The following is a 25,712-nucleotide window of genomic DNA, read 5'->3' on the forward strand; positions in this document are numbered from 1 at the left end:
TTTATGCTTCCAAAGTAATTCATCCTTCATCTACTAGTTTATGTGACAAGGTTACGGGTATCACTTTCTAACAGTAGACACTACTATACATATGAAAGTCAGCATACTTTTGTAAGTTTGTATTTGAAATGCTATGCAGCTCTTTGTGATCAAGATCAAGTATTATGATTGGGAACAGAAAAACTGCTTGAGAGGTGTTCGTGATACCACTGAAGTTCTCCTTCATGAGCAAATCTGTTGTTGGTTTTGCTTGAAGTAGCTATGAATAGAAATAACTCGGTTTAAAACATACGGAGAGGTTCTGAATGACTTCTGCTGAAGTGATTTATGGTCCTCAGACGTAGATGCCCTCAGGATTCAAACCTGAGGAGATCGGACTGTGGAGTCCACGGATGCTGCCGACCGCTGGAAGAGGTAAACCTGGTCTTTTCAATGAGCCAGTTAATGCAGCAAAATCTGGGAAATCAAAGAAAACAATAAAATTGAAGAACATTGTCTAATATTTCATTGCTCTTACAGGGACTGTAAAACTCATTTGAGCTATATGTGCTAAGAAGTCAAGAAAACAATCAAAATTAGTGCAGTCTTGACCAAGTATTTCCATAGATCTTTGCTTTAGTCCAGTAACAGCTTGTTTGGAATATCAGACCACCATACTATGCTTGATTTTTAATACTGTGTTGTTACCTGAATGATCCACAGCTGTGTTTTTTTTCTTCAGTGATAGTTGTTCATGAGTCCCTTGTTTGTCCTGAACAGTTAAACTGCCTGCTGTTCTTCAGAAAAGTCTTTCAAAACCTGCAAATTCTTTGTTTTTTTGTGTATTGAACCCCTTCCAGCAATGACTGTATGATTTTGAGATCCATCTTTTCACACTGAGGACAACTGAGAGACTCGTATGCAACTATTAAAAAAGGTTCAAATGCCGTCTGATGCCTTCAGAAGGCAAAACAATGCATTAAGAGCTGGGGGTGAAAACTTTTAAACAGAATGAAGAGGTGTGCATTTTTCTTATTTTGCTTACATAAATATACATTTTTTCATTTAGTACTATCCTTCAGAAGCTACAGAAGATACTTACATGTTTCCCAGAAGACAAAATAAGTTCGATTTACCCTATCTTCAAATTCAAAAAGTTTTCACCCCCGGTTCTTCACTGCATCAGTGAGCATTTGAACCTTCTGTAATAGTTGCATATGAGTCCCTCAGTTGTCCTCAGTGTGAAAAGATGAATCTTAAAATCATACAGTCTTGTTGGAAAGGGTTCAAATACAGAAAAATGCTGAAAACCAAAGAATTTGTGGGACATCAAGGATTTTTCTAAAAACCAGTGAGCAGTTTAACTGTTTAGGACAAACAAGGGACTCATAAACAACTATCACTAACCAAAAAACTTGTCTTTTATTTGAAATAATCGTATTCAGGCTAGTACTAAATAAAAAAATAACATGCATTTTGTATGATCCTTCTAATTTTGGTCAAATAATTAACATTTTGCAGATTCTGCAAGGTGTATGAAAACTGTTGATCTCAGCTGTCGTATGGATACATTGCAAATACAGAGCACACTGCAGATTGAAATAATACCATCTGTGATTTTGACTCATTATTTGATCAGATTCAGGTTACACTCAATATGCAGTACACTAATACTCAAATTAACCTTTTAATTAACCAATTAGCCAAGCTTTTTGATATTATAAACTGTCTGGCCATGATTTCAGGAATAATATGTCCAATACCAACTCCAACCACAAGGTGGCACTTTGGATTAGTAATATAAACAATAATAGGAAACTTCAACCTCAGTGACATCTACAAACAGAAGGCTTGCAACTGTAATGTTATTTTTCACCCAGGCTTGACGTCAATAAAGCCAGAAAGAAATAACAGATTTTTGTACTCGACGGAGTAAATGACAGAGGCAAGACCGCTGAGTCAATCGTTGCAGCTATAATCTGTCACGGCACTGACGAAGGAGCACAAAAAACTCCGCAGTGCTTCTGAATCACTCTCAGCCTTATTTGTTTTGCAGCAAACAAACCAATATGTCCTATATAGGCCTGCAGTTTTTGGCTAGATGTGCAAGTGAAAAGCTACTTGGCACCGCACTAAATTAAAACCAGATGTGGCTGTTAATGACACTTGTAAAATGACTTATTGCTCATTATGGTTGAGGTCTTATTTTCATTCATGCTGAGTCCTAACAGTATACATACTGTATGGAGCATATCCACTGATTTTGGAAATGTTGTCAGTAAAAACAATACCTTTATCATCTGTTGTATTGCTGGAGTCCTCATCGCCAGGCTCCACGGGCAGAACCGTAACTTTGGTGCCTGTTTGTTGTATGAACTGCTGTAGGTTTACCTGCCTCAACTCTTTGGTAAGCTGCTCCAGTTCGTACTGACTCTCCTGGTGGAAAGAGGGTGGAGAAGGTGCTAATGAAATGTTTGTGTAGTATTGCAACTGGCATTCACCCTGCAGCAATGCAGTAACAACTAGCTATAAACATTAACAATGCACCAATGTAGTTTCACATAATTAACTCATGATTCCAAACAGATGCATCATTTTTGCATTTACAGCAATCTCAAGAAGTGAGAAATGTTTTGGATTGAACTCCGTGTGCAAAGTTCTTTGCTAGTCCATTCCGGTTTGGTACTAGTCAAGACGGTGTACCTTAGCAAGCCATGCTGTTCACCGTTTGTTGAGGCTTGTCAGCCTGCATCAATGCTTTGCTGATTTATCTACTCAAGAAGCCTTGTGGGGGAAACAAATGAGCCAAGGTTTGGCTGGTTAGCCTGATCCTGTTAGTCCCTGCTGGTTGATGCAGATATTTTTGGATGGCTCTTAAAAGCGTGAAATGGAAATGCTCCCTGCTGGCTTTGACATCACAGCTAAGGTTAGTCACTAATGAAGAACTAACAATTGCACATTCTTGTGGTGCCATCAGCTAATGCCATGACGTCAGACTTAAAACAGAAATACAATACACGACTTTTAAAATCTGACCAGCTTCGAAACACTGTGCACAAATCACTTGCTGACTTTGTAAATGGTTACAGAAGAAAAACTGGACATCACACACTAAAAACTCTAAATATATAAATCAATGCAGACGGCTGTTTCTAAAGCATGCAGTGCCATCAGCTGTTCAAAACGGCTTGGAATTGACTCAAGAAACAATCAAGACGTATTCTGAAAATCTCGGAATCGATGCTGAATCATTTCTTGTTTTGTGATGCATTGATTTATTTTCCCAGCCCTACATAAGTGTTTAAAATTTGGCTTAAAATATCAAATGTTTGATATCCTTCAGCTGGACTGAATCATAGTCTTAAGTTATTGATCCCTGCAGTTATTATGTGAAATCTGTCAACTCTGACTGGACAAAATCTGGAGAATGGCTCTGAATTTCGGCAACTAGCGTCAACTTATTCAGACAAAATGTGCAAATTAGAGCAAACTGTTTTGTAGTGTATTTCAGCCTTTACTTCTACGTACTTCTAGGGAGTCTGGCACCACCTAAACAACTGGTACTATTACCCCTTTTCCACCAGCAGGAACCTGGTGCCAGTTCTGAGTTGGTTCAAGTGGCGAGTCCTTTAAGAACCAGTTTGCTTTTCCACAGGCTAGAGAGCACCACAGAGCCAGGTCTTACGTCACTAAATGTCTTTTTTTTGTTTGCAGTTTTGTATTTTCTGGACAGAACATTGGAGATATGACAGGAAGCAAGTGGGAGAGAGAGATGGGAGCAGGATCGGGAAAGGTCCACAAGACGGGATTCGAACTCGGGACACCCTAAGCGCAATTGCGCCATATGTCGGTGTGCTGCCCACAAGGCTATCGGCACTGTCACTAAATACGTCTCATCTTTCGTTAGCATGACAGCGCCAAACACAGGCTTGTTCTAGATGCATCAGCGCAGATAGATTGATCAACACACGAAACTAAAGCACCACGAGAGCAACTCAAAAGCACAAAGAACTGTCTGCTTTCCAGCAGCTCCCGCAGCACCCCAATGCCACACACTGGCCAGTCTGCACAGCACCGATGCATCCCGGACAAGCCTAAACACACGGTGAATCCAATGTGTTTGTGTTAAGCTGCTATTTCAAATATGGTGGTCAAATGTTTCTGTTTGTCTTGTTGGTCACTGCACCCCGCCCCCAACCCCTGACGCAAGTGGTTCTTACTGCCCAGCAATGTTTTGGTGATACTTCCGAACCACTTTTCCTGGTTTGGAGCTGGTGCTTTGGATGTCAAAAGACAAAGAACCAGTTTGAAACTAGGCTCTGGCTCCAAACCAGCACCCAAACTGTCTTGGTGGAAAAGGGGTATAAGCTGAACAGAAATGGTTTAATGCATGGGTCTCCAAACTCAGTCCTGGTGGGCTACTGTCCTGCAGAGTTTAGCTCCAACCTTAATGAAACACACCTGAACCAGCTAATCAAGGTCTTACTACGTTAGGGGTCTCCAACCCTGCTCCTGGAGAGTTACTATCCTGCAGATTTCAGCTCCAACCCCAATCAAACACATCTGAACCAGCTAATCAAGGTGTTCAGGGCCACTTGATAATTACAGAGAGGTGTGTTGGAGCAGGGTTGAAACCTAAGCCTGCAGGAAAGTAGCTCTCCAGGAGCAGGGTTGGAGATCCCAGTACTAGGCATACTAGTAACTGCCAGGCAAGTCTGTTGAGGCAAGTTGGAGTTACACTTTGCAGGACACTGGCCCTCCAGGACCGAGTTTGGACACCCCTGGTTTAAGTTTTTTTTCCAGGTATTGTAGACTTCTTTGCAGCCAACACAACATTTACTGGTGAAAATCAATTCGCCAGCTTTTTAGTAAGAATCAGTGGTGCAAAACTTCAGTCACTGCAGCTTTCAATTTCAAGTTTTTGTTTTTAAACCTTGACGTACCTGCAGTCTCTTGCATGACTCAGACAGCGAGCGATCCACTGCTCTTGAGCTGTTTTCAAGCTGGGCCGTGTGTTGAGCTTGAGCCTTGAGTTCTGCTTTCACTCTCTGAAGTCTAGCCTTCACTTCCCCCTCACTGGCCTGCTGGCTCTCTCTGTTCTCCTTATGCTGCTTTTGAGCCTCTATCCCTGCCTCTACGCCCTGCAGAGACATTAGCCGCTGTTCCAGATCCACCTCACAACCACGCAGCCGACTGCTCAACTCTTGGATGCGCTCCTGCAGCTGCCGCTCGCTCTCCCGCTCGATCTCGAGCTCGGTTGCCCAGAATTCCTCTTCCTCAATCTCCACCTTGTTCCTTCGCACTTGCTTTTCCAACCTTGAAACTTCCTCCGTCATCTTTACATACAGTTCGTCCTCCTCTAGTCCAACTCTTTTCTCCGTCAACTTCCGAAGCTCTGCTTCGTATGCCTCTATCCTGCTGTCTAGAACTGAAAGAGTCTCCCTTTGCAGTCTCACCAGCTGGGAAAGATCCTCCACTCGGTGGCCTGATAACCGAGGGGACATTGAGGGCGAATTGTGGGCACTTTTCACTAAAACCTCTCGTTGTCTGGCACTACTGTCACTGAGCCTGCCTCCACTAAGGATGTCCCTAAGGCTGCGGGGCACACCGGTGAAGGTTAGAGATTTGCGGCGTGGCTCGCGGCGACGGAGGGAACGGTCACCTGGAGCTCGAAGCTTGGCCATCAATGGAAGGCTCTGCCGATGCAAGCCACGCTCTGGGCCCCGAGAATTCAGACCTTCGGTTGAGGGGTACTCATTGAGAGAGGGACCTGTACGGTGTAGGATAAACTGCACGTCACCTGCATACTGCCCCCAAGTGTTCAGAGAGGCCACCGGACTCTCGTGAGGAACAAGATGTCTCTCGGTGTCCCTCCATTTTTCAATCAGCGTATAGCGTCCTGTGCGACCTACGACAAAGAAAAAGAATTACATCGCTGACTACCAATAAGACTAGAGCCATGGATATTATATGTGCTCTAAGTAATTTTTCATTGACTTTTATGTAGTACAATTGACACTTCTAGAATAAAAATTTCCTGATAATTTAGCTCATCCCTATGTCATCCAAGATGTTTGTGTCTTTCTTTCTTCAGTTCGAAAAGAAATTAAGGTTTTTGAGGAAAACATTCCATGATTTTTCCCCATATAGTGGACTTTAGTATTGGCCAATGAGTTGAAGGTCCAAATTACAGTTTCAATGCGGCTTCAATAGAGCCTAGCTGAGGAATAAGAGTCTTATCTAGTGAAACGATTGGTCAAAAAAATAATGTATATACTTTTTAAGCACAAATGCTTGTCTTGCACTAGCTCTGCAATGCACGTCCGCAACTTCATGCATTACGCAATCACGTTGGAAAGGTTACGTGTGGTTTGTTCCAAGTGTGCCGCACAAGTCCTGAAAAGTGAAGCCAAAACATTTTGATCGCCCTCAGGAGGCTGGTCCCAATATAGGCCATAAACTCCGCCCTCTCCATGTTATCTACTGGGGTGTGCAGCAAACTAAAGAATTAATTTTCACTTCAAATAATTGTTTTCCAAATGTTTTTTGTCATTTTATGTGGTTTTTATCATGCTGATGTAAGTTCAAGTGTTTGTTTTTTAAATAAGTTTGGTTTTAGTTCGTTATGTGATGTTATAAAAACGGGAGCGTGACGTCATGATTGACAGCTGAGATTGACAGATTATGTGAGTAAACTGAGGTGCCAATGGACTTTTTTGAGATGTTCAGGAGGAGATTGGGGTTTTATTTACCTTATTTTAACACAAGCCTCTAGTACGGCAATAAGCAGACAAAATTTGGAGCAGTCAGGCTAATTAGGGGCGTGTGCTTGCGATTGACTCTGCCACTTTGCTCATTACTGCGCAGACTCAGGTATTCAATTTTCTACTGCGCAAATCAGCGCAATATGTCCGCGTCCTATTGGGGCGTCGGCGGCTTCACTTTTCTTCAATGGAAGAGAGTGAAGGTATGTCGTCCATCTTTTTTACAGTCTATGGTTTGTTCTTCGTCTCAGTACTCCAGTTCAAAAAGGTAGGGTACGGTGAAAAATTCACCCTAATTTTCTCCTCCAACTTCAAAATTGTCAGACATCGTTGTTTTACCTTTTTTGTAAAGAGCATTTGACTTTCTTTGCACATTTGCTTTGTAAACACTGTTTTTTTTTTTAACCAATCGTTTTGCTAGATAAGACCCTTATTCCTCGGCTGGGACTGTGTAGAGTCCTTTGAAGCTGCATTGAAACTGCAATTTGAAGTCAACTATATGGAGAAAAGTCCTAGAATGTTTTCCCTCAAAAACCTTAATTTCTTTTCAACTGAAGAAAGAAAGACATGAATATCTTGGATGACATAGAGGTGAGTAAATCATCAGACAATTTTTACCCTGAAAGTGAACTAATCCTTTAATGGGAAAAAAACCACAGTGTTATTCTTATTTAAATCTGTCATGCTATGACTTATATCATTGTTATGTGAATACACAAATATATAAGGGATGTTTTTCCCAATCCCGTTCCACCCTCTTCCGCCCATCATTTCCTGTTGTCCTCTACCATGTCATTTGCTTAAGGGCAAAATGACTTGAATAATTCTTCTTCATAAAGTTAGTGCACTACATCTGAAGATGATACACATTTAAAACAGTGACCAATGATTATTTTTTATACCTTCTTCCCCCTGTAAAAACATACAGATTACTCCCGAAACTGTCAAAAGGTACTGTGGTGGTGTTAAGAGTTTTCTCTTTCAGTAGAATGAGTCAGATTTTCCATGTCAGCGGGCACTTTGGTTGCGCCAGCTCTTTTCTCGCTAATACAAGAGGGGGCCCTTAGATTCTACCACTCTGAGTGCAGCTGAAAATAGAATCAAACAGTGACGTCAACCAAGACAGGTTTGAATTAAAAACAAATTGGTTTGGGTCCCACTGGTGATGTAATTAACTGAAATCAGCTTCGTAGACCATTTGGGCCCTCTCCTTGAAACTCCTTAAAATATGCCTGATGTCTTTAGACAAGCTGTTAAACTAGTCTCAAGCTGTTGGAAAGCCAATACAAACTCTCCGATACTTAATCTTCTTTTTAATTATAAAATGGATGATGATTACTCAATAAACCTGGATGCCAGATGGTTTCATCATTACTGAAAATATATGACATCTGTGTTAGCTACTATAGCTTCCATGATTTAAGTCACTGCTGGGGCATGACCAACCAAAATAGAAGCACAGCTTCTACAAGCACAAGTTCTTTTCCAGTAAAAATACTTTTTTTTTTCTTTTTTCCAACAGATAGCAGTAGCATGACAGAATTGTTTATCAGTGTTTTGTGTCATATTGTGTGTTGGAATGTCTGATTCATTTTGGTGTGTTGTTCAGATGATTCATTTCATTGAACTACCTACTTATTTGAGCCATCACTAACGCCTGTCCCAAATGACCCTGTAATTGCGTTCTTCCTCTGACTCCACACTTTATTGACATAATGCTGCTCTGACTGTTGGATAGAGGTCTGCTCAGCAGAAGTGTGGTGCAAAATGGTCGCAAAGGGGCGCTCGTGGGCCAAACCTAAAATGACAAATGGGACACCCTTTGGTCTTGTGTGCTACTTGAGAATGAGCATGTGGGAGCCATTGCAAATCCACAAGACCACAAGTCTACATGAAGTGTGCCTTTTGGGACAGGGTCTAAATAGTATTCCCAAAAGTCTTTGCAAAACAGATATAAATCCAATCTTCATCAACAAAATCAACAGACATGTGATGCATTTTATTCATCATCAGCTAATTTTAAGAGCAAAAAGTGCAATATGAGAGAGCACGGCATTAGCACTCGTATAGTAATTTAGTCTCACTGCTTTTAATGAAGATGACTGTGTGTTGAGCTTCTGCGTCTTACTTTCAGTTTCATTTGCGGAGATTTGCGTGTCGGCTTGTTGAAGAGATCCTCAGCTACTCTTACCTGCGGCAATGCGTGTTACATTAGCGCTGTCATATCTGGCTATGACATGTCATGTAACCTATAACATGCTCTCACACGTTTATTATTTTAACACATTGGGAGGAGTAAAATTTACATGGTTTCAGCAACCAGATGCATTTACACTTGTCCAGTTTTGTCTGTGCTTTGGAGGGCATTTACAGGTCTTTTTACAGTCGGATAGCTATCCAATCAGAGAAAACACCCCAAAAAATGTCTGTTTGTCTATCCATCATAAATAGTGCTCCACACAGCTCTGTGGGGTTTAATAATGGCCTTCTAAAAAGTGACCCTGTTCAAAAGTTTACATACACTTGATTCTTAATACTGTGTTGTTACTTGAATGATCCACAGCTGTGTTTTGTTTAGTGATAGTTGTTTATGAGTCCCTTGTTTATCCTAAACAGTTAAACTGCTTGCTGTTCTTCAGAAAAATCCTTCAGGTCCCTCATATTATTTGGTTTCCCAGCATATTTGACTATTTGAACCCTTTCCAGCAATGACTGTGTGATTTTGAGATCCATCTTTTCACACTGAGGACAACTGAGGGACTCATATGCAACTATTACAGAAGGTTCAAACATTCACTGATGTTTCAGAAGGAAACGCAATGCGTTAAGAGCCGGGGGGGTGAAAACTTTTGAACAGAACAAAGATTTAATTTAGTACTGCCCTTCAGAAGCCACAGGAGATACTTACATTTTTCCCAGAAGACAAAATAAGTTCAATTTACCCTGATAATCAAATTCAAAAAGTTTTCACACCCCAGCGGATGTGCATTGGGTTTCCACCTAAAGCATCAGTGAGCGTTTAAACCTTCTGTAATAGTTGCATATGAGTCTCTAAGTTGTCCTCTGTGTGAAAAGATGGATCTCAAAATCATACAGCCATTATTGGAAAGGGTTCAAATACACAAAAATGCTTAAAAAAAAAAAAAGGATTTTGCTTAAGAGCAGCGGTCAGTTTAACTGTTCAGGGACAAACAGGGGTGTATGTAAACTTTTGAACAGGGTTATTTTTATAAATTCAGTTATTTTCTCTTGTGGACTAAATGTAAAGTCTTTCGTGTGAAATATCTTATTCAGGTCAGCATAAAATACAAAAAACATGCATTTTGTATGATGTCTGATAAACAGTTTGCAGATTCTGCAAGGTGTATGTAAACTTCTGACCTCAACTGTAAGCCAAGAGGTGACTGGTTTTCCATTGCTGTAAACAAAACTTGGTTTTCACTTGGTTAGTTCTCAGCTTTACACATTCCGTCCAAGTTGAAACGCCACTCTCTTATGAACGCACATATCAGAAGGCCTTCATTAACTTCCTGGAGCCACGTAGAGTTCTTTTTATGATGGTTGGATGCACTTTATTGGACTTCAAAATCTCTACACCCATTCACTGCCATTATAAAGATTGGAACAGCCAGGGCATTTTATACATATTCATAATATAACTCCAATTGTATTCATCTGAAAGAAGAAAGTCATATATACCTACAATAGGATGGCTTGAGGATGAGTAAATCATTGGGTAATTTTCATTTTTGGGTGAACTATCCCTTTAAATCAGTGAGTTTTCATTCTTAGGTAAACTATCCCTCGTGAATATTTTTGTAGCTTAAAGGAGAAGTCCACTTCCAGAACAAAAATTTACAGATAATTTACTCACCCCCCGTGTTATCCAAGATGTTCATGTCTTTCTTTCTGTAGTCGATAAGAAATTATGTTTCTTGAGGAAAACATTTTCAAATTTTTCTCCATATAATGGACTTCAATGGTGCCCCCAAGTTTGAACTTCCAAAATGTAGTTTAAATGCAGCTTCAAATGGCTCTAAATAATCCCAACCAAGGCAGAAGTGTCTTATCTAGCAAAACGATCAGTTATTTTTGAAACAAATTAAAAATTTATATACTTTTTATCTCATTTTCTTTTCCAACTTCAAAATCGTCCTACATCGCTGCAAAAGTACCAACCCAGTGTTTAAAAAGTTAACATGCAGAGAAGATCAAACACCCTTTGCAAAAAAAGGTAAAACAGCGATGTAGGACGATTTTGACATTGAAGAAGAAAACGAGACAAGATGAGCGTTTGAGGTTAAAAAGTAAATAAATTGTCAATTTGTTTCAAAAATGGCCAATCATTTCGCTAGATAAGACCCTACTTCCTCAGCTGAGATCGTTTAGAGCCATTTGAAGCTGCATTTAAACTGCATTTTGGAAGTTTAAACTTGGGGGCACCACTGAAGTCCACTATATGGAGAAAAATTCATGAATGTTTTCCTCAAGAAACATCTCCAACATTTAACAAACTACAGTTTTAAAGTAGCTTCTCCAACACTTTTCCCTACAACTTTTTAAAATATAAAGGACTGCATTAAAAGAGCAACTTCATATTGAGATGCCCTACCAATGGCTTGAGCCAGAGCGATGACCACTTCCTGGCAGGTGGTGGCCTCTGTGACCCCACAGACCACACGCTGGACTCCATCGACCCACACCTTCAGCTCCATCCCGGGTCAATCTCTGGAGGGTCTGGGGCTACTGGTCTGTGACGTCATTCCGTCCTGCTCCAGGGGTCCAACGTTACAGCCGTCACCCCCTCACAGTAATTCTGCAAAAAAACAATACGGGTTAGGAAACACCTGGAAATGATATATACCTCTCTGCATTGTGTGGGTAACTCTCATACTAAAAAGCGTGGGCGTCTAAAATGGATTCAAACTTTTGTTTTTGCGCCAGAGGACAGAAATATAAAACACATATGGATCACTTGTGGTGATATTTTTGAGCTTTCTTAAAGGAGAAGTCCACTTCCAGAACAACAATTAACAAATAATTTACTCACCCCCTTGTCATCCAAGATGTTCATGTCTTTCTGTCTTCAGTCGAGAAGAAATTATGTTTTTTGAGGAAAACATTTCAGGATTTTTCTCCATATAATGGACTTTACCAGTGCCCCGATTTCAAACTTCCAAAATGTAGTTTAAATGCAGCCTTAAAGGGCTCTAAACGATCCCAGCCGAGGAAGAAGGGTCTTATCTAGCGGAACGATCAGACATTTTTTTCAGAAAATAAAATTTTGTATACTTTTTAAGGACAAAAGCTCATGTAGCACAGGCTCTGGGATGCACGTTCACAACGCTATATACTGTTGAATCACATCAAAAGGTCACGCGGAACTACAGGCCCATTGTTTACAAAGCAAAGACTAAGAAAGTGGAAGTAAGTCAAATGCAGTTTACAGACAAAAAGGTACAACAATGTCCTCCTCTCAAGTTGTAGGAGAAAATAAGATGAGTTTTTCGCCATACTCAGTACACAGACGATGATTAGCTCACCTCACCTCTTATCTGACAAGTTTTCGGGTTTAAGTCGTTCGTTCATCACGTGACAGCCCCATAAGATGAACAAATGACTTGAAAAACCCGTAGACTCGAAACAGGTCAACTAATTCCAGTACAGAACATCTCTATTATATGGAGAAAAATCCTGAAATGTTTTCCTCAAAAACCATAATTTCTTTACGACTGAAGACAGAAAGACACGAACATCTTGGATGACAAGGGGATGAGTAGATTATTTGTAAATTGTTGTTCTGGAAGCCAGCTTCTCCTTTAAGGTTTGGAATGACATGAGGGTAAGTAAATGATGACTGATGGCCACTTTGTGTGAACTATCCTTCTACCACTATTGCTTTCCTGCTTTAGTTTCTTGTGTAAATGCAAATGATTCATTCCCACAAGATTTGTTCTGTCTTGTTTACTTTTAATGAGGTTTCAAAGTTTTGAAAACCATTTATGGTTAGAAATCCATTAAAAGAACTTAATATACACATTTAGAACTTTTTTTAGCTTAAACAAATATCTGTTAACTTTACAACAATCTAAAATACAATCCGCATCTGTCTAGGAACAAAGACAAGTGTTATAATGAGAGCATTTCCTAATCAGGAAAGCTTTGAACAAGGAAATGACTGTGCTATTAGCAGGAGACCTCTGTGCTTCCAGATGGACACATTTCCTTCCTCAGATCTCCGACTAGTTCAACATTCAGCTCTTCTTTTGTATTCAACAAAGAAACAAGACACTCCTGTCTAAAAAATGATTTACTTTCTTAAAAACAACAGCTCACGCGTGGCCCCAAAATAGCATATTTTCCAAGAAACGAATTGGCCATGAATCTGCTTTTTGTGGAGGTGTGCCGAGGGTGTGAAGAGGAGGAGGATGACATAAAAAACAGTTGGCTGCAGTGCGGACGTCCTGCTGGATACAGTGAGACCAGCTGGACCTGACATTATGTTCCTCCCACTTCTGCGAACAGGTACAATTTTAGGACCACGGGGCTGGCAAACCATGCACGCCTGAGCAGATCTTCAGCTTTGCAGAGAAAATTCACAAGATCTCAGTTTATTCTCTCAGCAAAGAGAACGTTACGCATACTGTGATGTAAAAACAGACTAGCGTAAGCTCCACTTGAAGATTTACTAAAAAAATGTACAATAATAATCCAAAGCAAATAGTTCCAGTATCCTAAGTAATTCAACATAAGCTCCACAAATCAGAAAAATGTGAGTAAAACAAATGAGTAAAATTCAATAGCACAGGAGAATCAATCAGAATATACAGAGCTCTCCACATGCATGTTAGCAGTTTATAGAAGCCAATTTATAGTCTATAAATGAATAGTGAACTGAGACTCACAATCCAAAAGAGGTTCGAGTCCATTTACAAGACCAGAGACTAAGGAAGACTACAAAATGTTTTCTCATAATCTATCTTACGATTTGACTCTAAATATCACAGTAGTGACTTTATTTCTTATAATCAATAATACAAACCTTAAATTACACTTAACTAAAAATGTATATGCTTTAACCACAAATGCTCATCTTGCACTAGCTCGACTTCACACATTGCGTAATCATGTTGGAAAGGTCCAGCCATAGTTGTAGAAACTATTTTATTTGGGGCGTGCTGGGGGGAGGGGCTTCATGATTTTACAAGTCTGAATCTAAAATTACGGTAATATTATGTTAACATTTCACATGAAATTCTGTCAGTGAGGGACTGATGTAGGGATGCGTGCCACGAGGCGCGCAAGAAAAATACAACCGCACTATACGTCATAATCTATTATTACCCGTCATTTTAATTTTCATATTTTAATTATAATAACACATTTAATTGATTTTATTTTATTAAAAACAACAAAATACACTAAGGCTGAAAAACAAACAAAAAAAGATTTCTCGATTTTAATAGATTTTCATTTTAATGAACGAATATCTGGAAAAACAGCAGGGAAACTGTATTAACGTTTTAATAATTTCTTGATAATGTTTTCTTTGTTTTCGTCTTAGGAGATGAAGTCAGCATCACTGACTCGTCATCTCAGCAGCAATGATGCGCCTGTATGCACATTTCATACGGATTACATAATCTCAGAATATTTTTCTATTTGAATTGGTCAATTTAAAAGCAGACATTTCACTCTCTATAGGTATAATTTTAATGTCTGTAAGGCAAGTATACACAGAGTTTCGAAGTTTCACGCTCAAGCTCTCAGAGACGGCAGAAAGCGCATCTTGTTTCCTTTTAGTAATTTACAAAAGTGCAATGTTTCATTTTTATTCTTAGTGCACAAAAAAAAAAATGTAGAGTCTTTACAAATTCAAAAGGTGTATTACTTTTATCTGTATAACCAAACATGGAGTATTTTAAGAGCAAATGATCGCACCAGCACCTCCATCTGTCATGCAGCTTCCACACTCCACACAGACACTTCAATAGCACACATTTTTCTAAATAAACATTAAATTGAGCATCCATGTAAAGTTGGTACTACTTGCATATTTTAGATGAAAAGCCATATTTGAGGTTGATGAATGATAAGTGAGCGTTTTGATGTTCTGCCCGACGTACTGTATTACCACATAAACCAGCCGTTAATGACGGACTGCGTGACTTGGCCACTTCCTGCGGAATTTTTTTCTGTGACTAAGCGATTAATACAATTTTGGTCAACCAAGCCTCTTCTTGTTGACTAACGGTTAGTCAACTATTGGCTATGAGTCCAACTTCAAAATCGCCCGACGTCATTTTACCTTTTTTTGTAAAGGGCGTCTGACCTTCTTTGCACATTCACTTTGCACAAACACTGGGTCGGTATTTCACGTACACCATGTGTGACCTTTCTAATGTGACTTTGTGATGTGTGAGTTCGAGCTAGTGCAAGACAAGCATGTGTGGATAAAAACTATTATATATATATATATATATATATATATATATATATATATATATATATATATTTATTTTTTTACTTTTTTTTTAGAAAATTACTAATCATTTCACTAGATAAGACCCTTATTCCTCAGCTGGGATCATGCAATTGGGATCGTGGGATCATGAAACTGCAATTTGAACCTTCAACCCACTGACTCCCATTAAAGCCCAATATATTAAGAAAAGTCCTGAAATATTTCTCTCAAAAACCTTAATCTTTTTTTTTTTTTTCTGAAGACAAAAAGATATAAACATCTTGGATGACATAGAGGTGAGTAAATTATCAGGATTTTTTTATTCTGGAAGTGAACTAATCCTTAAATATTTAAAAAAAAACAAAAAAAAAACATTTTTCTATGCAATTTTTTTTGTTTTTTTATGCATAGCCACCTTTTTTTTATTATATTCAGGACGCTTTTATTTCTTCTGCTTGCTCTAGTTCTTTGAAGAGGCTCTAATGTCAAAACACATCCGTTCTTTTCATCTCTTCATTATGTTTATAGAGCTTTGAGTTTGGCTCCAGAGGAGGGACAGGGACGATTTACTGACTGTATGGGGCACTGCGCTGGAAAAGTAGAGCACTGAGCAGCCAAAGACCACAGCATCAAGACAGAGCTCCTCTCTGAATGAAATACTACACCCGTCCTGCACTAATAAAATCTGCAAGCACACAAAATCATGCATTACTCATAAAAAACGATGTGCAGTCCTTAAAGTCCACAACTCTTTTTGGGACTAAAATCCAAGTTGTTAAATCATACATTTTTCTACGTTTTTTCAACAGAAGACTTGCGTTCAAAATCCTAGGTGATTGAAAAAATAAAAACTGATGACTGAACTTTTCTTTTCTTAACAGGCACTTCTGGATACAGTATAATTCATTCATAATTCAGTTTTTGAGCTTAAAATTGAAACTTTTATCCAAAGCAGCAGTTTTTATCATTACATATTTTATCAGGACATGTTCCTGGAAATCAAACCATGACCTTGGCGTTTCTATTGCCACGCTCTACTATTTCTGCAGGAGTAACCCAACTGTCTGCATGATATAATAATACTTTGCATTAAACAATCAAGCTATTATTTCCAAGAACTTCCCAACAAAAAGATGGCTTTTCAATTGCTTCTTTTCAACTCCGTAAGGAGGAGTACACTGAATATCTCTGGCTTAGTGCGGAGACATATGGTGCGGTGGAACCCCTATAAGAGCTCTTCTGTCTGAGCCAAAATGGAAAAAGAGCGCTTATTACAACAAAACCAAATAGCTACTGGAGTCAATGTGGAGTTCTTGCCAAATTTCTAATTTTTGATTTACGCTTGGTTTGGAATCAGAATCCGGGCTGCCAATGCAAGGACATTCAAATTGGCCCATAAATTTATACAGAAATCCCACTTGGAATTGTCACGCAACATTCACTCTTTCTTCATCTCTATTTAGGTGTGAAATACTCAGTCAAAAATGTGATGTTTGTTACACACAGTATCTCCATTTTGCCCTTCGGTGAGCAGATAAGTGTTTTGTCCTTCATTTTTACTACCCTTTAGCGTCTATGACAACAGATGGAGTCCTGTCCGACTATGGCAGTCGGATGCATTGTGGGGCCATTTTACGCGTCCTCTTCCGACTAACGCAAAAGTGGCCTGCAGCCGACTCTATTCTGACATTTTTCCAGGAGCGATCACTGAAGCAAGGAAGCCCAGTTAACGGATGACTTCACGTCTGCTGCATATATGTTTGACTGAATTAACCAAAAACACAAGGGAACAAAGGTCGTCCGATCAGACGTAGTACAAGATGTAATTTCAAAACGTCATTTAAAGTTTAACCTCTTTAACATATGATCAAATCACAAGTGCATAGTATTTGTAGTCTTTTTCACAATGCAAGAGCAGAAGAAACAAGAAAAGCCAATGATAGGAGTAAAAAGCTACATTAATTCAATGCCTCAATATACTCTGAGTTTTTTGGGCAAAGAGACAATTTATGGTCTCATGGAACAGAAAACGATCATCACAAGACACGTCCAAGTCAAGTGTGGAAACTGAGAAGTGCTGGAGCTACATTGGCCATTTTGAACTGTTTTGTTCAGGCCACCGGTGTTAATCAGAAAGAGACTGTGTTGAGTTTGATTGGCGCCCCACCATGAGCACTCCATTCAATCATCAGCACATCACGCTGAGCACAAGTGATCACTTAGTCTAAAAGGAGCACTGCAGAATGAATCAAGCACCATTTGTGGAAGTCACAATGAAGCATTTGGGAACTGACTGTACATTTGATGGATCCTTCTCTGACTTCATCATGATGACATCATCCCACATGAAAACTATGGGCCAAAACCCTCTTTTGTTGTTAAAAACTAATGTCAGGATTTACTAAAGGCACGCGGTGAAATAGCGATGAAAGAGCATGGACAGTGTTATTTTTGCGGCTGAACTTACTGCATATACATTTGTAGGAGTTTGCCTATCAGATGAAACTTTTATGGCAGAAGAGTAATTAAATAAATCAGGCAAGGTGATTTACTAAGGTTTCTGGTAGTCAATTCACTGGTTATTTACTATTATTTATGCCCTCAAAAAGCATGTCTTAAAGGAAACCCCTGGTATTAAGAGTTTATGGCTTAATATAACAAATATAGTAGAAAACCCATTAGATTTATGTTATTTTAAAAAGCCACTGTTTAATACACATTTAGACTTTATTATTTCAATGGTGTGAAATGGTTGCACTTGGTGAGCTACTGGCACTACCTATTGATATTTTTAACCGTAACGCAACTCTTAAAATAACATATTGATATGATGACCACATTGTGTGGCTTTTCATTGTAATTTTCAGTCAAAGGTCAACAAGAGAAGCACTGTAAGTCTTCACTACTTTCTTAGCAAAAATAAGAGGACAAAAGGATGGGTAGATGCCTGTGGACGAATAAAACTTCCTAAAGACCTGCGTCTTTGTTCTCTCCACTTTAGCCCTTATGTCTTTGAGGCTTTTAGTCGAACACAGCTACTTAAAGAGCTTACAAACGGCAGAGACAAGAAACGCTAGACGCCATCCTGACAGGATGTAAACATGCCGACACTTGTCATGACGTCAAGGAGTTTCTCAGCATGGATTTCACTCGATATCCAGGGGCGTTTAGAGTCCTTGTGGGGAAAAAATTTATGGTACAGCATTTGGTTTAAGCCTACGCTTATCAGTGTAGTAAAAAATTCTACCATGATCTATTATTACCCGTCATTTTAATTTTCATATTTGAATTTGAATAACACATTTTCAAAACACTGTAGTGTTTCAAAACAACAAAATACACTGGGTAAAAAAATCTTGATTTTAATAGATTCTCATTTTAATGAACCAATATCGATTCTTAAATCACAATCAATCTTTTGTTCTATGTTGTTTTCAGCTGATGAATGAACAGTGGGTAGTGCGTCTTCCTTTCAATAAATAGCAATAGGCTAGGCTGTGTGTTACTTTTGATATGAAACAAAGTCTCAGATTTCAAATTCTGTCCATTTTATTAGGACATTTAAGCAATAAATACCGCTTTGGCGCTCTTTAATGTGGCGTGATAGACCGCTGTAGCTTCAGTATACTCGCCTTTGTGTAATCAAACGCATAGGAAAACATTCGTGACAGTCTCGTTTTTGTTCTGTATCCCGTGCTCTGCTGCCAGACTGGAGCACGCTCGCCACCAACTGGACAGGGGTGGGATTGCAGCTACAATCTACAATAGATCATTCTCAGTGTAATCTGTCAAAATGACGCAAGGCCTTCTGATTTTTCCATCACTTATAAAAAAAATCTGTCTTTTTTCGGTTAACGCAACCTCTGATCCATCGCCAACTGTAGGCCCTCTCAGTAGTTCTGGCCATCGTATCAGTATTTTATTTTCCAAGCTGTGTTGCAGTAAAAATAGCAACGGGTAGTGGCAGTAGCTCACCGAGTGCAACCATTTCACGTCATCAAAATAATGCCACCCCCCCATAGTCCAAAATATACATAAAACGATGTGGATTTTTAAATAACGTAAATCTTTCATGGGTTTTCAACTACATATTTTAGTAAGAAACATCATTTATGCTATATAAGGGCCATGTAAGTTTTAATACCCAGGCTTCCCTTTAATCCACTTTGTGCCTGTGTTGTTAGTAGATTGCACGTACCAGATTATTATCAGCTCTGTTTGTGTGCGACCCTACACTAATTTGTGCTGCTCTTGCGTTGTTCGTTACGGAAATGCATTGGCTGCGTCTGTGTTCTTTAAAAATTCTGAATGTCTCTTCTCAGGATCTGATGTCAATAAACCACTTATTTCTGTATCTTTTATCTATACTCTAGTAGCATTCAGCCCATCAGTATGGTGTGAAGAAAACTCTTGCACTGGGAAATGTGACAGAAGCTGTTGTTTGCAGACAGAAAGCAGGAAGGAGGTATACATTCCACAATTTCTCTTTCTAACGCTATCTCAATGAACTCAACTGAGTAATATCCTCCTACCATTGCTCATACTCGTGATTCAGGCATCTGAATTTTCCCTCAGGAATCAATGAAGTAAGGTACCCAATGTTTTCCTGCCAATTTCACTGTGCTCCTTGTCCAACTTTGTGTGTAAATATAAACAACACATTTCATTACCACCTACTTATTAAAAACATTTGGCAAACACCTCCTCCTTATGCTTTGTCTATGACTAAGAGAATAATTTGTAGTGCTTGCTAAGACAGACAAAACTTATTATTGCTCAAACTTAACATTGAACAAACCGCTAAACAAAAGTTAAACTTTGGAAGGCATTTCTGGATGCGGGTTTTTGTACAGGCATTCACTTAAGGAAAAATTTAAGATTTGGCTAATCCAAAAACTCGATAAAAGCTAGTACAGACAAAAAACATATCCTCTACATGGGAAGTTAAACATAGCGTAAAACCAACAAAACCTTACCTTTAGTAGAATCAAGTAAACTCCTGGCAGAGGCTAAACCCCAAAGTCTGTGAGGAAAGGATCAAATTAAAAACAAATTATACAAGACCTGAGGTCTATCCAAAACCAGAGTGAATGAGCTAATTTCTCAAGAAACGATGGTGTGCTGTTACTATTGCCAAGCTATTTTGGATTAACCTTTTATTCTGCTTGTGCTTGTGCTTGTGCTAGCTGCCATGCTACATGTAATTACTAGCAATTTATGCACTCTCCCATAATTAGTTGCAGGCCTCGGCTGAAACCGTTCCAAGAATAAAAACACTCCAAGAAACGCAGATAGATAGATAGATAGATAGATAGATATTTTGAACAATGTTTGATCTTTTTTTGTCCGTTTTACAAAAGTAAATGGGAACCAAAACTTTCGAGGTCCATGAAGGGTATAAAAGTATCTCGTGAACGTGCGTCAAGACTGACACGAAAGAGAAGAAATTGTTGAAATAAGACGTTATTTTTGTTTTCTTTGTGCGCAAAAAGTATTCTCGCAGTTTCATAAAATTATGGTTGAACCACTATTGTCACATGGACTACTTTTAGGCCTGTTCAATTCCGGAATTTTTGGAATTGAGTCTGATTCCGATTCCTGATCCTGAAATCAATGGGATTCGATTCCAAGAATCGATTTCAAATCTTGTTTTTTAGATTGGGGGAACCTAATTTCACCAAGACTGCAGGATATAAAGGTCGTAGAAAGTAGCCTTCTCACAATATGAAGCTTCACTTGTAAAAACTGCAATAGATTTCTGTAGCTCTGATTGATTTCAAATTGTAATTTTGTCTGCATAGCCCACAGATCAGCAGTAGAGATGCATTTATTACACACGAATGGAACAAGACATAAGTGTTTAAGGGTGTGTTCACACTTGTCATGTTTGGTTTTATCGAAATTAACTCTGTTAGTGCGGTTCATTTGAGTAAGTGTGAATGCTGCCATACGAATCCTGGTGCGCACCAAACAAAAGCAAAACAAAATGAGCATAGGGCAAACTTGGAGCAACGTCGAGGTAAAGTGCCTTTTTTGAGCTCTTCGTGAGCTTGCAGGTGGTGAAAATAAAATCATATACACACAACAATGAGTGCGCTTAGTCCAGCAGACGGCATTAGGTGCATCTGACTTAAGTATTCCGCATTAAGTCGAACGCACCTTTTCCTTGTGTTTGGAGTATTTAGTTAGGTTCGCTGTCAAAAATGCCAGTGTGAACGCAAAGCGGACCAGAACCAAATGTATCATTTTCCTTTTTAGTTAAAAGGAAAGGTTAAAAAATAGCTTTTTATTTAGGATGGAAATATGCACAAGACATGATCACAGCATGATCTATTCTGTCGAGCAGCACTCAAAACTGTGGACAACATAAGCCAGTCCCACCGTTTTTTAAAAATTCACAATGCCTCTGATTTATTTCAATTTTAACAATGTCCTTACTACCTTTCTGGGCCTTAAACGTGGTAGTTGCATTGCTGTCTATGCTGTCATAAAGAGTTGGGTTTAATCAAAAATATCTTATTTGTTTCCTAAGATGAACGATGGTCTTACAGGTTTGGAATGACATGAAGGTGAGTAATTAATGACAGGATTTTGATTTTTGGGTGAACTAACCCTTTCATAATATGAACAAAAACAGCTGAAACATTCTTTAAAATATCTTTTATGTTCCACAAACAATTAAAAGTCATACAGGTTTGGAACGATATGAGGATAAGTAAAAAGAACTATTCCTTTACTTTTTGGGTCCACTGTATAGTGAAGATTAGCTAGTGACTAAGGCATTGTTGAAGCTTGAAGGCATGCAGGTGGTTATCCAAAGACTTGGGCCTTGATTTTACACCATGGAAACTGATAACATTGAGGTTACACATTCCACGCAGCTGGGCAGTGAACACCGAAGGAGATAAGATGTTTCTAGCCCCCCTCTTGCTTTCTCTAATCAAAGACTTAAATTTGCAGTCATCGCCTATGAGTTACATGAATGCTATTTTTCACAAAGCAGGTTTTGATACTAAAGTTCAAATAGTTATTTTGATTTAGAAGAACTGTTTTTTCCTGCTATTCTCTTAAATGAGCTACAGCAGATTTGGAAAATATTTTTAAGCCTTGTGTTTTGAACCTTGTTCCTTCCCAAGGGAAAATTAAGGTGCAAATCTAACACTGAGTAAACAAACAACACCACTACACAATCAAATTGAACCACGAAAGACCTCCCATCTGCCAAACACAGAGGAGAACTGTGTCCTCACCAAATCTCCCATCTGGGACGACGGAGGAAGCAAAACAAACCTTCGTTCCCCACCCCACTAAAACAATAACCTGAGCTTTTGGAAGAAAGTGAGTGAATTCACAGAGAAATCTCAAAATCTTGTTCCTAAATCCCCTGGGTGTCCTAAAATGTACTTTGCTATGCTTGATTCTTTCACATAGTTTGGCACATTTAGCTTGTGCGAGTAAAAAACAATGAGGAGCTTTCATGGAAGGTATCAAGAAAACAACGCTTTCCTCCAAACTATGAAGGGAATAAAACCGTGCCAGGTTTTAAACAAAGTCCTTCTCTAAGGAACGTTAGATGGCAAGAACAGTCTACCTACTGTGGTATTTAACTACGCACCAGCAAGAGACCGCCTTCGCTCTTGTAAATCTCAGAGTTTGTTGAGTCTCAAGTCTCAGCTGAGGTGCTTTAATAAACTTGAGAATAAACGTCGACCCCCAAAACCCACCTCCACGCCCACGGCTAGGACGTAGACTGGCAGAATCGCTAACATCTGGATGGCACGTTTAGCTGGATATAATACTGCCTTTGTTCTTTTGCCATGGTTGTGATCAGCAGGCTAGCTTTGAAGGACCAGCCAAAAACTGAGTTACGAGGGTACTGGATGAAGTGTCAACGTGACTAAGTGGTTTATTAATAATCTCTCATCTTACCACTTTCAGTAAAGCAGTTACGCATTCCCGCTGTGAAGCATTTGCGTACTTTTGTGGCAATGCAAAAATGCACTTAAGACACTTTTTTGGATTAAATGAGCATTTTGAAGTAAATAGCCTACATTATATGATATGATAAAAGAAAAATAACCAAATGACGATCACCAACGCCAGTAAACTTTCCATTGCATTGCATGGCACACTAATTTATTACACAAATCAAATTAAAAGTGCATTAAATACGTTTTAATAGCTAGATAATAACTGGGTTTAGTAATAACCATATATTGCATCAAAGAAGCAAGTTTAAATAGTCATACTTATGTTTTTAAGCAGACTGATCCTTCAAATAGCAATAATTAAATAAAATCTACATTCCAAAAAACGTATTGATTCATTGCATTTACATTTGTGACCCTGGACCACAAAACTAGCCTTAAGTAGCACGGGTATATTTGTATCAATAGCCAAAAATACATTGTATGGGTCAAAATTAACAATTTTTTTTAATGCCAAAAATCATTAGGATATTAAGATCATGTTCCATGAAAATATTTTGTAAATTTCCTACCGTAAACATATCAGAACTTAATTTTTGATTAGTAATATGCATTGCTAAGAACTTCATTTGGACAACTTTAAAGGCGATTTTCTCAATATTTAGATTTATTGCACCCTCAAATATTTGTATCTCGGCCAAATATCCCAACATGTCCTACCCTAACAAACCACACATCAATGGAAAGCTTATTCAGCTTTCAGATGATGTAGAAATAAAAAAAGACCCTGGGGTCCATAGTCACATATAGACGAAGACCATAAAGTAGCAGTGAAAAATGACTTAACAATTTGAACTGTTGGGTGTTATTGCATGCATTTTACAGCATCAATAAAATCAAATTAACTGCTTTGAATTTGATTAATAAACTCACTTTTTGTGCTGATGTCAACTGATATGCTGGTCTGTATACAGAATAATAAAACGTTTTAATACTGTTTTTAAAAGTTACATAACAAAATATTTACAATACGCGACATAATCATGATTTTGTTATTCCGTTAAAACGTTAGATGCAAAATTAAGACTTAAGAGTTAAATCATTCAACGTAATATTTCAAATGCGTAGGAACATGTAGCTGCTGTTTTTAAGTTACGTTTATTAAGTATTACATTTTTTTACGCATGCAAAATATGTACGTTCTTACCTTTATGGCTAAATGTAGAAAAACATTTATCCACTTTTTGTCCGAGCCGATGTTACAATGACCAAAGTTTGAGCAATAAATTAAAAGGACATCGTAATATTCAGGGTATTTTCTGTGTTAAAACTTACTATTCAGCTCCGTTTGCTAAATATATACGAGCTGCTCTTATATTTTGTGTTTTTTACGGCGCAAAAGTCTGAGTAAATTAGCGGATTTCATCCGTAAGGATCACCGCCCCACAGGAAAAAGTTTTCACGCTGTGCTGCAGTCAGTCCATCCGAGCTAGAATGTGGAAAATACGAGCATCTGATCTTACTCGCCGTATTCTGTCAAGTCCCGCCCTCATTCTCATCATCGTGTGATATTATTGGTAAAGCACTTGAAGTGCATCTAAACAGTCCAATCAGAGACCGCTTGGGAGGCTCCTATTGGCCCATCTCGTCGCAGGAGGTGGGACTTGTGTGAATACAGTTTTCTTCCTGAAGAGGGCGCTTGACGGCTCAGAAAACCAAAGCCTATCTCTAGACTTTTTTTTGTTTGATTTGATATATTTGCACAATAAGAGATGCCATTTAAATAATTTAAATGATTAATCATTACATTTGGATTCTAAACTGAAATATAAATTGCCCCAGCGATATCTATGTAAAAGAATTCCTTAATTACCAACGGTTTGATCAGCCAGCGCTGAGAAAAGTAACACGCACCACGTGACAATCAACGACGTCAACGTTTCACAAGCGGTTTGAATAATAATTTACAACGAGTAATGACGCTTATTAATTCTTAATAACCATTAATTTAAAAAAAAGACAAAACATTTGAATATAGCAAAAACAGTTTGACGTCATTGTTTAAATTACAAAACCATGGAAATACTGACCCCTTGTGTCTTTAGCGTTTTTTGATTTGCATCTTGTAAATCATTATATAAATTAACACACACACACACACACACACACACACACGAAGAGTTTATTTGCAAAAACACTTTTCTTTTTCAAAAATCATTTTTATCATCATGTTTTTTGATTGTGCTAGTTATCTGTATTTTTTTTTAGTTATTTTTACTTAATCAAAATAACCCAACTGCAGTTTGATTGATAAAATGAAATAATAGATTGTGCTAAAGACGTTTTTTTTTTTTTTTACCCTGTTGGGTACATTTTTTTTTTTTTTTTTTTTTTTTTTTTGCGAAATATTTTATAATTACATCCATTATAATAAAAATATATAAGTAATAATTAAAAGTGAACTCAAAATTAAAACTTAGGTTTGTGTAGAGTAAACCGCAAGCATGATATATGTCATCAATCATCAGGCTTTTTTCGTAGTAAACTATTTCTGGAATTCTAGTGACGTATTGTAAA

At 38.4% G+C, this 25,712-nt stretch overlaps 1 protein-coding gene across 2 annotated transcripts; it reads right to left on the reverse strand.

The window, feature by feature from the left end:
• Positions 1 to 24,618, reverse strand: LOC127156979 (ras association domain-containing protein 8). 2 transcript variants are annotated; one of them, XM_051100164.1, is made up of 6 exons: positions 24,343 to 24,618; positions 20,184 to 20,230; positions 11,356 to 11,559; positions 4,923 to 5,887; positions 2,271 to 2,415; positions 1 to 456 (listed from the first exon to the last, which is right to left on the reverse strand). In XM_051100164.1, the coding sequence occupies exons 3-6, from the start codon at positions 11,456 to 11,458 to the stop codon at positions 335 to 337; spliced, it is 1,335 nt and encodes a 444-aa protein (XP_050956121.1). In that variant the 5' UTR covers positions 11,459 to 11,559; positions 20,184 to 20,230; positions 24,343 to 24,618; the 3' UTR covers positions 1 to 334. The 2 variants fall into 2 exon arrangements, with proteins under 2 accessions (XP_050956121.1, XP_050956120.1); XM_051100163.1 differs by lacking the exon at positions 20,184 to 20,230.
• Between the last annotated feature and the right edge of the window lie 1,094 nt (positions 24,619 to 25,712).

This window comes from Labeo rohita, chromosome 25 (genome assembly GCF_022985175.1).
Source record: "Labeo rohita strain BAU-BD-2019 chromosome 25, IGBB_LRoh.1.0, whole genome shotgun sequence".
Classification (NCBI taxonomy): Eukaryota; Metazoa; Chordata; class Actinopteri; order Cypriniformes; family Cyprinidae; genus Labeo; species Labeo rohita.

Excerpts from the sequence above, each read along its gene's own strand:
- LOC127156979 (XM_051100163.1), bottom strand. The coding sequence starts at position 11,458 with ATGGAGCTGAAGGTGTGGGTCGATGGAGTCCAGCGTGTGGTCTGTGGG. Across the intron at positions 5,888-11,355 it reads CGCTCTGGCTCAAGCCATTG|GTCGCACAGGACGCTATACG; the intron begins GTAGGGCATCTC and ends TCTTTGTCGTAG. Across the intron at positions 2,416-4,922 it reads AGTCATGCAAGAGACTGCAG|GAGAGTCAGTACGAACTGGA; the intron begins GTACGTCAAGGT and ends TCTTTCCACCAG.